This window comes from Fundulus heteroclitus, chromosome 5 (assembly GCF_011125445.2).
Source record: "Fundulus heteroclitus isolate FHET01 chromosome 5, MU-UCD_Fhet_4.1, whole genome shotgun sequence".
NCBI classification, from domain to species: Eukaryota; Metazoa; Chordata; class Actinopteri; order Cyprinodontiformes; family Fundulidae; genus Fundulus; species Fundulus heteroclitus.
Window position 1 is genome coordinate 23,410,063 of NC_046365.1, and position 16,805 is coordinate 23,426,867.

Sequence of the window (16,805 nt, forward strand, 5' to 3'; positions counted from 1 at the left end):
ATCATGCGTGAGACACAAGCCCATGTAATGAAAAAAAAATATTGCTGAAATGTTGACCTATTGTCATGTCCCTGCACTGCACAGAACTACATGCATTCTGTGGCTGGGACTCTTTTTGAACAATTTTCTGCATCGGTGCAGTGAGATAACAGGGACAATCATTCTGTGGTACTGCTGAGTTATTAAGAAAGCCAAGGTTGCTTTAATTGTGATGTTCAGCTTATTTGTGTTCTTGGGTCTAAGTCAGCAACCTGCGACTCCAGAGTTGCAAGTTCTTTGGACCTATCATAATGGCTCTTGATAACTTTGTGTAAAAATGATAAAGAACCGATGTTCAATAGGGTTTTTAGATGTAGATATTACAACAAATGTAGGTTTTAGCTGGTTTTAAGTCCTTTATTGAATAACCTCGTTGAATTTCAACAGAATTTCATTCTGAACAACAGAATTGCACTAAAAGTACTAGTAATATTTGTAAGATTTATTTTTCTCGTCATCAGGTTGGAAATAGTCCTATTTCATCATTTTCCACACATCAACATCCCATAAAAGAAAATGTTTGCACTCTCTTCTGTAAAACATTGTTTATCTTTATTTTCAAACCTAAACATATAAATAAAAAGGTGATTCTTTACAAATGACAATTCATTTCCTTTAGTAGATATTAGATATTATAGTAGATATTAAAAAACCCACAAGCTGTCTTTCTTCAAAAAGTTGCGTTACATTTGCAGCTCTAAACAAGTTTTTTCAGCTGACCGAGAACAAAAATGGCTCTTAAGATTGCAAAGGTTGCAGACAGCTAGTCTAACAGTCTGGATTCATAGTCCTAGGATTGCTGCTAGTTCTGCTGACGAGCGGGACATTTGGTATTTTATCTTGGCAAAAGAGCAGCAGCCTGCAAACATGGACGCCAGTAAGAGAAAAAAGGACCAAAAAAAGAACAGTATACAACATTATACACCTATCATGTTGCTCTTAGCCCATTGTTATCTATTAGCATAACAATGCTACTAATAATGTATTTCTCTGTACTTTGTACTTATTACACTGTAGCAGCATTTGTATCGAAGGTCACATAGTTTGTGGCAGGGGCGACGGTAGTGCAGGAGCTAGAAGTTCACCTCGGTTTGAAACCCCCGCTCTCAACCTCTGAGTCTTTGTGTTCTTAGGCAAGGCACTTCACCCACTTTGCCTGCTGTTGGTGGTCAGTATGGCCGCCCTGCTTCTGTCAGTCAGCTCTGTGAGTGAGAATGGATGAATGTATGGTGAATGTGTGTGTGACTGTGTGTCTGTGGGATTGTACTTGCAGCTGAGCGAGAACATTTTTTGCTCATTTTACCAGTAAAGTGAGGACCTTCTGTCCGACCTCACTTCTATTCTGGGACAGGCTCACAAAATGGTTAAATACGGAAAGAGATGGACACATTTAACGAACCAGGGGTTCTTTTTTTCAAAAATACTAAGCCACTTTCCAAGGGCCACCAAGCTGAAAGAAAACAGTGTAGCAAACTGGACACCTTCAGTTTTTAAACTTATATCAATAAAACAAAAAAGTAAAGGAAGAAACATTTTTTTACACTGCATGACTGTGTGTGAAGTATGTTTCCCCTATCCATATAGAAGTTGGAAATAACAACAGGAGGGTCCCAGAAAACAAGGTTCCAAGTGGGAAAGTCTGAGGTTTGTCACTTACCCTGTTTAAGTCTAATATAATGTAATAGTTGGTAATTTAGAACTGTTTATTTGCACTTCTATTGACTTTTACCCCCCCCCCCTCTCTCTCTCTCTCTCTCTCTCGCTCTAATCATTATACATTATATGACTTTATAGCCCTAACCCTAACCTTCACGGATGTATGTCTAACCCTAACCTTAACTTAATTGACACCGTGAGGTGTGCCGTCACAAATTTTGGGTCCCATTAAAATATACATATAAAAAAAAAATTAGAAGATTCATCCCAAAGGCTCATTCAAAAAGGTCATTTTCTATTTAGAATACAATTGTTCTAACTCCACCCACCCACCCCCATCCCCATACGGTGCCCCTGGACACCAAAGAGCTAAACCTAACCCCTATCCACATATAGGGCCTTAAACTCTCAAATATGCAGCACTGGATTTCAGAGAGAGCTTTTTGGCTATTTTTATCGTAATGTGCTGTTCATGGTTTTAGATTGAGACTGTTCTGTTCTGATTGGTGAACAGATACAGTGTCTTGCTAAAAGCTTCACAACCCTTTTTCACAATCTAAAAGCAGCCTAAAACTTAAATTATTTAAATAAGGTTATATGTCACGGACCAAAACAGTGTAGTAGCTTTGAAATAGAAGGAAAATGATACATGACTTTCAAAGTATTTTGCATATAGATACCAAAATTTTTGCATGCAATTGTATTCGGACTCTTACTCTGTCACCCTAAAAATAAACAAATGCAGTCCAGTACATTCAGAGGTCACCGTACCAGGAAATACAGTTGACCTCTGTGTAATTTAATATCAGTGTAAGTTCAGCTGTTCTGTGAACACCTCTGATGTTTGTAGAGGAACATTAGTGAATAAATGGCATTGTGAAGACCAAGGAACTCAGCACACAGATCGTGGAGAAAGTTGTTGAGACTTTTAAAGCATGGTTGGCTTCTAAAGCAATATCCAAATGGTTTGAAAATCTCACACTATTCACTTACTCTTCACTGTAACATCGAAAGCAACAAAACACACCTGGAAACCTATTAAGACCTGGTCGTCCACCTAAACTGACTGGGAGAGCATCAATCAGAGAAGCAGTCAAGTGGCCCACGGTAACTCTGGAGGAGCTGGGGACACCTACTGCTCAGGTGGGGTTATCTGTCGGAAGGATAACTGTCAGTCAAGCACCCCTCAAATTTGATCTTTGTAGAAACTAAAAGCCACTGTTAAGGGAAAACTATCACATATTTTATTTTGAGTATTTTGCATAAAGGGGTTAGATCAAACATGTGGAAAAAGGTGATCTGGAAAGATTGAAACCGACATTTATACATTTTGGTTGCAAATGCGTCCTGAACACACCGGGCCTATGGGAATAAAACTGTGTCAGGATCAGGCGGTGGTGATGCTTTTCTTCAGCAGGTCAAGAGGATGTTGTTAGCCAGTGGCAGCTTGTTAACTGGGGGTAATTGAGTTCCGTCACCAATATAAATAACAGAAAAAAGTATAAATTACAAAACAAAAATTATCATGCGTTCTCTCATTAAATCTGACAGACTTTTGCTTTTTTCCCCCAGAATTCCTATTGCATTTTGGGTCTGTTCCAATTCCAATGGAAGAGTAAGACTACAGTAACAAGATAGGGGAGAATTGTGCAGCAAAAAAAAAAAAAAATAATAATAATAATTTTTTTTACAAAATAATAATTTCACAAGGCTTTTGCTGGTGGAATGAAAGTGGGCAAAGATCAGAGTTAAAAATCCAACTGCAGGCAGGTGACTGTGGACACCATTTTTTTACTACTACATCTGTTTCCTGTCCGCTAAAGGATAGATCTAAATTTTTTATCATTTGTGTTTTAAACTCTTAACAGCCTTGCCCTCGTGTTTATCTGAGTTATTGAGCTTTTCTATTTACACCAGGTCCTTGGGGTCAGACAGTCAACATTTACTCATGGTTCCACAGACAAAGTACAAACGGTGGAATGACCAAGCTTTTTCTGTCGCTGCACCTCAACTCTGGAATCACCCTTTTTCAAAAAAACGTTTTATTCAGGCAGGCTTTTGTGTCCGTCTTGTTTTATCCACTTAATTTCATCACAACAACAAACAAAAACCACAAAAAGACAAAACAATTCAGAAAAACATGGAATTGCCAATCTGTCCGTATTATTTGATTGATTTTGACTTTTTAAAGTGCCTTGAGATAACATTTCTTGTGATTTGGCACTATATAAATACAATTTAATTGAATTGGATTAGAATCGATGGAAACAACCTGGAACATTCAGTCAGACTTACAATGATATGGCATGGATCAAAGCATGCTGATGTCTTACAATGGCCCAGTTAAAGTCTAGATCTACAGGAGATCAGAGACTCTGTGGAGAATTTGAAATTAACCTTCACAGATGCTCTTCATCTGATCTGGCTGAGCTTCAACTAGTTTGCAAAGAATAGAATAGTATAGTCTCTACCTGTGCAAACCTGGTAGAGTCACACCTCAAACAAGGGGGACTCAACACAAATGTTTGTCACACTTTTTTGATTTTTATTTGTGAGAAATCTATCTATCTATCTATCTATCTATCTATCTATCTATCTATCTATCTATCTATCTATCTATCTATCTATCTATCTATCTATCTATCTATGTATATATATATATATATATATATATATATATATATATATATATATATATATATATATATATATATATGCTTTGTTTTTCCAATTATGACCTACTTTGTGCATGTCTGTCTTGTAGTGTTTGCTAACATTTTATATCCAATGTGTTAAGGTTTGATCATTTCAACAGTTCTTCCAGAAAAAATGTGCTAAATATCCTTGACAATTCAACTAAAAGTAATTAAAAAATGGCGCATTAAGCTGGTTGCATGTGTGTGCATTCACTTAAATTAAGAAACCCGTTTTGATTGAGTTTCAGCACTCTTGTTTTATTAAAATCTTCCATAAAGAACCATAAAGTACAAAAAATCTGTGGCATCATATACCATGTTGTAGTGAAGGCAGTTAATGTGAACAAAATATGGGACAACTGGGACTTTACTTACTAAAAAAGATGTTTCTCCAAACTTGATGAAAACATAGTAATAAAAATGGTCAACAGTGCCCCCAAGCGGCCGCCAGCTACACTGGAGGAGTTGCAAGATATTTCCAAATTTTGCTTATTTTTTTCCCCACGTTTCACTAATCTGCTGCATTCTTAAAATGTTTGGACAGAGGAGTAGGATTGAAAGACGGAAGCTTGTTCTTCCAAACGAAACAGCTTGTGCATTATGGATGGTCTGATTTAACCAAACTAAAGCTTTTTGGGCCATAACTCCGGGTGGTGTTTTGCCATTAAAACAACACAGCATCACCATATCCAATGCAAAACATGGTGGGGGGCAATATAATGCTTCTGGGTTACTTTTCTTCAGATGGACCAGGGTTCCTTCACTCATTGCATGCATATGCAATAGTGCACGTCTGGTCACATGCTCGTTTTATGATAAATATGGACAAAAGCGGGTCAGAAAATAGATGGATGGATGGATGGATGGACAAAAGTGCTTCGTTTACTAACAATTAGAGCCAAAACAAAGTGTAAAATGCAGAAATAAAATATAATAAGCCAAAAGGGTGAGCTGATTCAATTGAAAACACTTTGAATGCAACCAGAGTGAGCTATTAGTGTAGACTTCTGAAGTCATGGTACGTGACTAGGCTCCTTTAAGAGGTCAGTTCGATTAAATAGAGAACCGTAAGAACTAACAATAAGTTAAATATTTAATGTTATTGTCAAATGATGAAATTGTCTTCCGAGACAATTTCATCATTTACTGGTCTTTGAATTAGAAGCTATTAAAACTGTGTTTGAGAAGCATTGAAAGAATAATTTGACTGCTTGTTATAATGTAAGCTTGTGCACGTGTTGAGTGTAAAAAACTGGTGAAACAATCTACAATGAAGCGTAAAAATATTCACACCCCAGGCAGATTTAGTTTAAAAGCAATATTTTAATTTGACTCACAGTGCAAAGGGTAGCACTGTTGTCCTGCAGAAGGAGGTGGTGCTGGGTGTGAATCCCAGCCCTGGTACTCCCTGTACATGTGTGGGTTCTCTTCATAAACATGACTGCATGTCATGATCCTTGGGTCTTAGCTTTTGGGTTTCACTTGTGTTTTTCTATTCATCTCTCTGTGGTTTATTTTTATTTATTTTTATTTTTTGCTTAGTTCCTTTGTTTATTCCAGTGTTCTCCCAGTGTATTCTAGTTTATTTCGCTTTGTAGTTGTCCTTTTTCCTTGATTACATATTTCCTTGCATCCTTTATTTAAAATTTTCTTGTATCTTAATTCCATTTCCCTGAATCTTAAATACAGCTTCTCTATGTTAGTCTCCCTCCCTGCTTACCTTCTGTCTCCACACCTCCCTCAGCATTTAAGCTCTTTGATTTCATTGTTCCTTGTCAGATCCTCCTGTTACCATGTTTGTTACTCTTATTTCCTTGTGTTTCTAACTGTTTCTTCGTGCATGCCCGAGTCCTGTGCTGTAAGTTTTTACCTTTTGTTATCATTAAAAGCCTTCAACTTATTATGCCACTCCCGTGCTTTGGTCCAGCTGCAGGCGGGCCCTTACCATTTGACGCTGTTGGGTTAATTGTTTTCTCTAAATCGCCCTCATGTATGATGACACTAGTGTGTATCGTTATTTGTTCCGTGTGTCTCCGTGTCCTTTTTCAGCCTGGCAGACTTCCCACTGGCCCAGGATGGACATCAATGAGATGTATCATAGTTTTATGTTTCGTAAAGTAGCTACTTACATAGCTATTAATCCGTTCATTTATGTCAATGTTTCTTAGTGCTTTAGCTCACCTATTAATTCAAGAAACCCCTTTTTTTTCCTTAAATTTTTTTTAACATCTATTTGGCGTGTTTTGCAAATCTGTTGCATGCAGCTTTTTGACATAGGACCTACCATTAGGTGGCGCTGCAGGAGAGCTGTATATTCACTGAGGCGCAAACCTCTGGAGGGAGAGAGCTTCAGCGGAGAAGAGGCAGAGAGGAGAAGGGCTGAGCTGTTTCCTATCTCTCCGCTTCTGCTTTGCACAGGATACTCCCTCCCCTCTGCCTCCCACCGCCTTAACATCCAGGTAGAGCTGCTCCCACTTTCCTCTCCTCTCCTCTCCTCTCCTCCCGGACAGGACCGGACCGCGCCGTGCAGCAGCTGCATAGAGCCGGATGATGCAGCGATAAGGACCACAGCATCCTCCACCGCCCGGCATCGTCAGCTTGTTGCTCTATGGGAGAGCGGGAGAGCGGAGGGCAACACAGAGGCCGAAGCATGCCGCTGATCACCGAACGGTAACCCGCTTCCTCGTCGCCCCCCACCCTCCCTCCCTGCAGGTCGATTGGATGCGAGCGGAGCTGCTTGACGAACCCCCTCCACGAGTGTTTTCTGCCCTATTGTCAGCGCCGGAGGAGCTTTGCCGATGGAGAAGGCAACTCCGCCGCCTCAGCCCCAGCCGCAGCCCCAGCTCCAGCTGTCCATAGCGAAGAGTGAAAGTCCGGCCGAGGACATCTCAGGTCTGACGGACGAGGAGCTGCTGAGGTGGACCAAAGAGGAGCTGGTGCGCCGGCTGAGGCGCTCCGAGGCCGATAAGATGAGCGTGATTCTCGACCACGGGAATCTCATCCGAGAGGTCAACCGCAGCCTCCAGCTGCACCTAAACGAGATTAGGGGGCTGAAGGTGAGGAGGAGGAAGAGGAGGAGGAGAGGGAAGAGGAGGGTGGAGGGGCGCGCATTCGTAAAGGATGAGATCATAGGTTTGAGGCGCACCTGAGAGCGCGCATAACGCGAGGGATATTCTGCTGTTTGTCGAGCATTAATCAGCAGCCACGATGTTAGATAAAATATTACTGAAGTTGGCCGTGTCGTTCTGCGGGGATGTTTGTTTGCCGAACCTGCAGGTTCAAGAAGTCCAACGAGACTTAGTTTAATAGCCAGCAGCCCCGCTTTAAAGCAAACTCAGCCACAATATGGGCCCGGCACCCCGATCTGTCTCTTTTTGCACAGGCCCTACATTCAAAATTCCTCCACACACACACATTACCTTACAAAAATATTCTATGAGCTGGATTTTTCCATGTCTTGTAACTTTAAATTTGGATTTTTTTTTTTAATGTGACATACCAACTGGAGTATTCTTCAGTATTAGGGTGGAAATGACACGGCACAATCCTTGCTCAAAAGATCTGAAATGTGTGGTGTGCATCTACATTGAGCTCCCCTGAGTCAGCACTTTGTAGACAGAGAGCTCCCTGTCTTTTGACGTGCTTAGATGTGCAAATCTTTGGGCTAGATATGTGCATGTAAATACACCCCCCCCTCCCAATTTATCTTTGTAAAGTAGCTGAAGCTCAGTCAGATTAGACGTATAGCGTCTCGTCACGGATTCTCAAATGATTTTGGCTCTAGACCCTTAATGGGATGTTCTAACACTTGAATACCCTTTGATCTAAGCCTCAACCTGCAGATCCGGAGCCACAGGTTGCCATCACAGCTGTATGTTTAGGGTGGTTCTCCTGCTGGAAAACGGCCCTATACTTCTTAAACTTTGGCAGCCTCAAACAGGTTTTCCTCTAGGACTGCTTTGCTTTTATTTCCTTTCATCTTCCCATCAAGTCTTGACAAGCTTTCCCATTCATGCCAACAAGATCCCTACAGATTGTTGCCACCAATACATTGTTTCATGTTGGGGATGGTGTACTCAGGGGGCATATTAAAGGTTAGTTTTCTGACAGGCATAGCATCTTGCATCTTGTCCTTCCTGGACATATTTCCTGTGTCCCTATTGCTTGCTGCTTTTCTATAAAGGCCAGATTTGTAGAGTGCATAGATTGTCCAAACCCGAGTTGTAGATCTCTATAGCTCCTCCGAAGATGGGCCTTTTTTTGTTTTTTGATTAACGCTCTCCTTCTCTGTCAGTTTAGGTGTGTGGCTACAAATTGGTAGGTTTTCAGTGGTGCCATACCCTTTGCTTTTTAGGATGATGGATTAACTATCCCATCTATCCAACCATTGCCTATACCCTCTTATCAGAAACAGAGAGAGGGCTGGTCCCTATATCCAGCTGTCATTGGGCAAGAGCCAGGGTACACGCTGGACAGGTCGCTCACTAGTGTTGTGGATTTTATTTTGTGGTATCAGGGTAAAGTGAACAGAATCCAAGTGCATTTCACACTTTTCGGTTATATTTTGAAACAAAGTTTTCCCACAAATGCTTTTGCTTCAAAAAAATTCCAACATATCCATTGAAATTTGTGGTCGTAAGCTGGTATCCACACTGCCTTTCTCGCTGTCACCAATCTTAGTCGCTACCTCCTCTAATAAGGGTAATGTGGCACTATGTCCACAGTGTTTACAATTAAAGTTGAGACTTGCCTGAGGTAGCCTCAGCAGCACACAGGGATCATTTGCCTCTCCCAGGGACCATGTCACCTCTGCCCATCCAAGTGCCTAATTACACTGGAAAGAGCTGGAGGCTCTGACAGGGAGAGAGGGAGAGAGAGGATCTAGGTGAGAGTTAAATTGTCACAGGTAGAGGGAGGGAGGGAGGTCTTTTGGAGGTGAAAAGGGAGTGTTTTAATGTTGCTTTTATTGCAGATTGTTGTGCGTGTGTCGTCCGTGCTCTTGAGTTTGGCCTTGCCTCTGTGTGGCTTCTCCATCATCAACGGGGGATTCTAGGCAGTGACTGTTCTTTCATGGGGAAGTCAGAGAGGATTAAGGTTTCATTTTATTATAATTGCATGCAGCGACTGAGGGATATCTAAAAGAGTAGGGAACACACATCAAATTATGCAATGGATGCAGCTTTTTATAGGGTGATAAATTAAGGTCCACCAATTGAAACTGGACAATGATCTGAATTATGTTTTCCCAGATCATAAAATGATCATTTTAGAACTAGAAGTTTGTTCTCTAAAGGCATCGACCAACAGCAAGCACCTCTTTTGAGTATGGGCATAGTCGCCCAATTCCTTCATGTTCTGTTAAGTTCAAAACTACTACCCCAATTCAAGTTTCTTTCTCTTATGCGTTATGGTCCCTAAGTATGAAAAATTGGAATCAGTTGAAATCTGTGTGGACCACAAAAAGCCTGATTGGTGCATCTCAATTGTAAGTTAATGAATTAAGTTAGACAGAATTTATGAGCATTTTAATAATTCATGTAGATCTTAAATTTAATTAATAATGATTTAGATTTTTTTTTAAAAAGTAACTTGAAGCAAAACAGATTCAAGCAGAAGCATAGAATTTATTGACGTGCTTTTCTTACTGATGATTTGGACATTGTCAATAAGAAAACAGGCTGCTCAGAAATCATCATGATTTAACTTTACTGAGCTGTATGCAGGAAAATGATAAAGTTTAACAACTGATTACTAGCAGAGATGCATCGATCAATGAAGAATCTTCTTCTGACCAGTACTAAGCAGCGATTGGCTGATCAGTTACTGAAAATTTAGATTTTTTTACCCCCTTTTCATGAAATCCATCCAAACTCCTACCAATGTTACTCTGTGAATGGAAAAGTCTTAACTGAAACGTGTAAAAACCTGTGACTGATTTACAAAACAAGGTTTACCAACAGGCTTTTTTTTTGTAATGATTTGTAAACGGGATTCATCAAAATCTACTGTCTACTGACAGAGCTGCACGCAGGAAACGTTTCTTGATTTTCACTGCTGATCACTGAAGATGCACCAATCAATCACCTGGATTGAAATCGGGCGATTTTCTTTTAATCAAATCGGATCAGTTATCTGCAGATTCAATACTGAGTAACTGGAACTTTAATTTTAAGTAAATGCTTAAAAAAAGAGATTCCACCTGTTTTGTCTTATAGGTGCATCAACTTAGATGCCTTGAATTGAGTAAAACAAAATAAATAAAAAAATCTGGTAAATTCTGGGAACATGTGCGTTGATCGTCATTTTCAGCTGGATTCAAAACTACCACCCCTATCAAAGAACCTGCAACACATATATTCTGTTTTATTTGATGTATTTCTGGAAATCAAAGGGAACCAGAAGTCGATATCAGCTATGGAAAACCCGATTGGTGCATCTCTAGTGGCAAAATAACAGGATTAATTTGTAGCCATTTAATTAATTGCATTTTGTTTTGCCTGCAGTCATGTTTCTCACTCTTTCGCATTGTTTTCTTCCATCTTTGCCCCCTCCCCTCTCTTTTTCCCAGGACATCAACCAGAAGTTGCAAGAAGACAATCGTGAGCTGCGGGACCTGTGCTGCTTCTTAGACGATGACCGACAGAAAGGAAAGCGCGTGTCAAGGGAGTGGCAGCGCCTTGGACGGTACAGCGCCAGCATCATGCGAAAGGAGGTGACTCTGTACCTGCAGAAGCTCAAGGAGCTGGAGCTCAGGCAAGAGGAGGTGATCCGGGAGAACCTGGAGCTGAAGGAGCTCTGCCTGCTGCTGGATGACGAGAAGGGGGTTTTGGCCGGAGGGGGGGGTGTCACGGGGGGAGGCGGAGGGGGCGTAGGGATGGGAGGATGCCGCAACTCGATAGACAGCCAGAACAGCTTGCTGCTGGTGCCGGGGCAGGGGCTTCTCATGAGGGACGTGGGGGACGGGAGCAGCACCTCCAGCGCAGGGAGCGCTGACAGCTCGGACCACCCCCACCATAAGCCGACTCACCTCTCTGCGGGAGTGGGCAGTGTCGGGAGCGGCAGGGAAAAAGGCAGCCCCGAACTTTTGCACAAACCCAGGTGTAGCAGCATCAGCGGAGTGGGCGGCGCGGACAGGGAGGCGTCCAGCCCCGAGCTCCCGGCGGGGCGCCACCGGAGCACGAGCCTGGAGTACCCTTACACGCTGCCCCAGCTCTGCCGGCCCCGCTGCGGCTCCATATCCGTCCCCGACCACAGCCGGGTCATGCGGGGCCTAAGCCCGGAAAAGTACGGGCGGAGCATGGGCCACCGCAGCCCCGAGCAGCACCCCAAGCACCACAGCTCGGATCTCCTTCTGGGCCAAAGGCAGCACTTCCTGGGCCAAGGGGGCAGCGGGGAGCTCTATCAGAAGTACAAGCGGAGCAGTATTAGCACCACGGGCTGTGGAAGCCCCGAACCCCGGCACGCACATTTGGGGGTCGGCGAGCACCACGAAAAGGGCTGCATGGTCCACAGCGGCAGCCCCGAGACTCACAGGCACCAGTACAGCGTGAGCCCGGACCACGTAAAGTTTGGCAGCCCTGTGAGGGAGGGCCAGAGGAGGCCAGCTGGTGACGAGCTGTCACCACACCATCGGAGCATCTACAACGGCATGAATGGTAGGTGTGTGTCAGCGCTCACAGCTCCGCTTCCCTACTGGTGTTGTAAGCTGCAAAAATACATGCAGGTGCCTCTCTGTGAAAACAAGAATATCCTAAAACATCAGCTCATCTACATTGGTGTTTTTTTTTTTATATCTTGGTGATTCTCGTAGTGAGGTTCAGTTCTGGCCTATTTGCTCTCCCATCACAAGCACAGCGAAGCCATTGTCATTAAACTTGCACCGATGGCAATGTGGGCAGGGACCCTGTTCTGCTGCAAAATGACCTTTCTGGTGGAAATTGAAATCACACATCTCCATAAAGCATGTCAAGTTTGATTGAAAATCCTCTCATTGCTGCAGTTATCCCTCTTTGCTTCTGCCTCTTTTTCTACTAGACTTCTTGCTTCCACTAAACTTTCCATTAATTTTTTTAATACAACACTCTGTGAATTAGCCAGAATGTTTTGTGTTGATCTTTTTCAGTTCAGTAGCCAAAAATAGTTAAACTTTTCATACATTTTCCAGTTTTTTCAAATTTACCTGAACATCTCTACAGGTACACAAAAAAAAAACAAAACAAAAAAAAAACCTTTTTTAAACACAACCTTTTGAAGAGATTCCTTTCGCCTAATGTTCCCGAGCTTCTTTTATTTGATTTAGAAAGTTAATACTCCTCCCTTTTTCTGACTGCTGCAAAATTTACAGCCTTATTGATTTTTTTCTAGCGTCTCAAGAGGAAAGTAGGCTGTCTCAAAGATGGGAGTAAAATTATCTGGTTATACAGCGTGTGTATATGTTGAAAACATTAGGTTCAAATGATCAGTGCTCAAAAACTGTAGCCTTTTCCACGCAAGAGCGTTCCCCCTTATCAAACGACAATTTCCCACAAAGACTTGAGTGTTGTCTGTCTTAGACTGATCAGTAGGAGTTATGGATTTCCGAGTGCTGGCGAACAAAAAAAAAAAAAAAAAAAAAAAAATCAAAGAACCAACTTGGCTGCTGCTTAAATACCCTACAGTGGCTGATAATGATTTCAGGAGTCAGGGGGTAAAAAAAGGGCTGAGTGGCAACAAGCGCTCCCATGCTAAAGGACGAATTCCTCAAGGTGAAATATTAGTCTGCAATTTGAGGAGGAGAGAGACACAAAAAATCTCCACAGAGCAGTCAGATAAACACACTGCAAAAAATGAACTAAAAATAAGTACAATTTTCTTAAAATTAGTGTATCTGTCCTTGATTTGAGCAGGTAAATAAGATTATCTGCCAATGGAATAAGAGTTTTGCACTTAAAATAGGAACAATTCATCTCCATCATCTTATTTCAAGTGCAGGATGTCTAATTATCTTATTTTAGGGATTCCATTGGCAGATCATCTTATTTACCTGCTCAAATCAAGGACAGATACACTAATTTTAAGAAAATGTTACTTATTTTTAGGTCCATTTTTGCAGTGCAGCAATGTAGTCGGACTGACAAGTTTTTGCACTATAGAGATACATTAGTGATAGAAAAGTGTTGTTAGGTACGTTTAGCTTCAGAGGGTTATTCAACTGATCTTCTACATCAAAATGTGATTATATATATATATATATATATATATATATATATATATATATATATATATATATATATATATATATATGCAATTGCTGTCCACCCAATGAATGGGTGGACAGCAATTGCATTTTCAAGCCTTGCCACTAATGTTGGCTGTTGTAACATATCGATAGGGTCAAATCGAAAAACAAAAAAGATCATTGTAGCTCTGGCTGTGTGTTTAGCATCCTTGTCCTGCTCTGGCCTGGACGCTTTTGCAGCCTTTAACAGGATTTATTTATTGTATTCAGGTGCATCCATCTTTACATCAACTATACCCAGCTTGCCCGTTCTTTCTAAAGAAAAGCATTCCCAAAGCTTGATGCAGGGTGATGTGAAGTATTCATTTTTTTTGCCACACATAGGGTTTGGCATGCAGAACAAAAAGTTCAGTTTTGGGCTCATCTTAGCAGAGGACATTCTTCCACATGTTTGCTGCGGACCCCGCATGCCTCCGAGCAAACTTTAAAGAGTAATTCTTGGAGTTTTATTTTTTTCCCAAAGGCTTACCTTTTACCACTTTCCCAGAAAGGCTAGATTTGTGTTGTACCCCTCCCATATCGATCCTGTCAACATGTTGTCTCGCCTCAGCTGTGGATGTCTGCGCTTTCTCCAGGGATTTCCATTTGTGCAAACCTTTAAGAACCAACTTTCATTTTCCCTCCCTTTCCCAGCCATGCACTACTTTGTGCTGAGTTGTCGCATGAAATCCCAGTTAAAACCATCGAGGTATGTGGTTGTAATGCAGCAAAAAAAGCGAAAGGAGTCGACATATTTTTTTTTGCCAGGATCTCTAATCTGAGCTCTCTAGAGCTGTAACCACAGTATTATTTTTGTGACGTAATCGTGGATCATCACATTGCATACAGAGACAGGCAGTCAAGAATTTCAGGTATTAAATGTGAAGGCACTGACCAAACAGACAGAATACCTCAAAAGCGGGTCTTTCTTATGGATGATCGAGAATCTTATAAAAAAAAAAGGGCGCAGCCTCTTAAACAGCAGGGATGCTTCTTGTCAGATGCATGCCCAATAAGACTGAATGACAAATTAAAAATAATTCCTGCAACAATAACCTTCTTGCCAATGCATGGGAGGATAACTTAAACGTTTCCAAATGCAAACGTTATGAAAGGGAAAAACAGATTCCTGCCGGGACATGCTGGCATTCTTGAGGACAGAGGAAGAGGAACATAGAGTCGAATTGTTATCCGTGTTTATTTTGTGACGCAGGCCTTTGTGGCACTGTTCCTGTGTACAGCCAGAACTGTAGGAAAACAACGCCCCACCCCTGGAAATTTAATTGTTCAATGGTTTGAGGGAATATTTTAAGGACTGCAGTGCATTGCAGGCGAAGACATTGCAGCCTAGAAGTAAGCGTGCTCTCTTTGCCATCCTATAATCTCCGTGGATTGCAGCAAATTATTATAAAGACAACTACAACTTTGATTTAGCTTGTCAGTCTGTTTCTATTTTAGCTCTCAGGGAGCTCAATCTTGATGTAAACCGAAACCCATGTGAAGTCTGCAAAAAGCCACAACCCATTAATGCCTCACAAATCCTTACACTGGAGGATGTTGTGAGAGCATAGGCCATCATTGGCCCCCGGGCTCGACTGTTTGCCAACTGGATGCATAACTGTTTTGAACTTAGCTCAGAGTGAAATGCAAGCACCAAATAGCCTCGAACCAGGCCCATAAAAACTTGATTAGACTTGTGTGTGTGTGTGTGTGTGTGTGTGTGTGTGTGTGTGTGTGTGTTGCTACAGAGTCATGTTGTGATATTCCAGCTTGTTGCCTGTCAGAACGGCTGTCTTTCCTGATCATGAGCGCGTCACCTCAGGGGTTTCAAGGACTACATCGACCCGACAAGCACGCTAACGTAAAGTGTCACGGCGTAAGATTCACAACTAGACAACAAAACATCCAGTCAGAACCCACCATAGAGATTGGAGGTTTTACTTAGTGTGTGCAGAAAAATAATTTTCAACCTATTGATCATAATCTGTTGTTGATGAAATTATAACCAAAAAAAAAAAGGAATGATGAGGAAATTAGAGAGAGAGAGCAGCACCTGAAATGTAGATTTTTGCCTTCTTCCTCCAGTGCCACCCATTGACCCAGCCTCATAGCCATTTTTTTTTTTTTTTTTTTTTAAAGAAGATGGAATTAAATGCCTGTCAGGATGTAGTACACTCCACTCGCTTGGATTATCCTCTAAGCCCTTTGGACAGTATTATTTCATTTTTTATACTTGCGTGTGTGGATACGTGTAGCAATTGGGCATGGCGTGTTGAAGTGTCCTACTCCAGTAAAGAGGCTTTATTTTCATTTTTATATATATTTTTTTCAACAAATTAAGGTTTCATGTTAGGCTGACATTCAACAGCTCTCATTGCTCAGGCCATTTAAATTCCCGACAAAAATGCAGAAAGAAAGCAAAACAACACTTTGACCTTTTGCCGCCTTTTAATACAATCTGCGGCTGCCTTTTCTGGCTAGCTTATCACACATAGTGGTAGAGGTGGAGAAAGGAATAGCTCTAAATTTAGAGAAAGCATTCAAGCTTTTGTATTATTTAAAAAAAGATAAGTATCATACTGTAAGGTAATATTAGAGCTCAATGGGGAGAATCCTACGGCTTCATTATTTGCACATTAGTGTGGGGAGTATGGAGGATATGGGTGTAAAATATCATCATGAGTGTGGACAAAAAGTAAAAAAAAATCCTCACAGGATTTTTTTTGTTATAGATCTATCACAGTACACAGTCACAGTGCTGCTCTAAAATGTTCTGTTCAGTAGTGAAACTGCTTTTGCACAATGATTGCATTCTGTCATATTCAGCCGTACAGTTAAGGTCCGTGATCATAAATTCAACTATAGGAAAGAGAGATTAGGCAAAAATTACGTAACCAAAAACCACTGCTGAGTAAACAGAACACCAATGTCCGGCGCACATTTCCCAAAAAATATCCTGATGATTCTCAAAACTTTCGGAAAGATGTTCTATTGATTGACGAGACAAAAGTGGAACTTTCTGAAAGCCGTCGGTCCTGTTACGTCTCTTAAAAAACACAGTGTACCAGAAAATGCTAAAGGGAAATGATGTCTTCAGTTTGTGAGCACTTGGGTTTTGCAGAGGGACAATGATCTGAAGCACGCCCGGTACGTCCACC

At 41.4% G+C, this 16,805-nt stretch overlaps 1 protein-coding gene across 2 annotated transcripts in view; it reads left to right on the plus strand.

The window, feature by feature from the left end:
- The first annotated feature begins 6,741 nt into the window (after nt 1-6,741).
- Nucleotides 6,742-16,805, plus strand: part of ccdc85al (coiled-coil domain containing 85A, like) — a 46,906-nt gene continuing 36,842 nt past the window's right edge. For both annotated transcript variants that reach the window (XM_036137235.1, XM_036137234.1), the window contains exons 1-2: nt 6,742-7,447; nt 10,960-12,046. In XM_036137235.1, the coding sequence (XP_035993128.1) occupies nt 7,190-7,447; nt 10,960-12,046 (1,345 nt within the window). In that variant the 5' untranslated portion in view covers nt 6,742-7,189. The remainder of the gene's footprint in view (nt 7,448-10,959; nt 12,047-16,805) is intronic.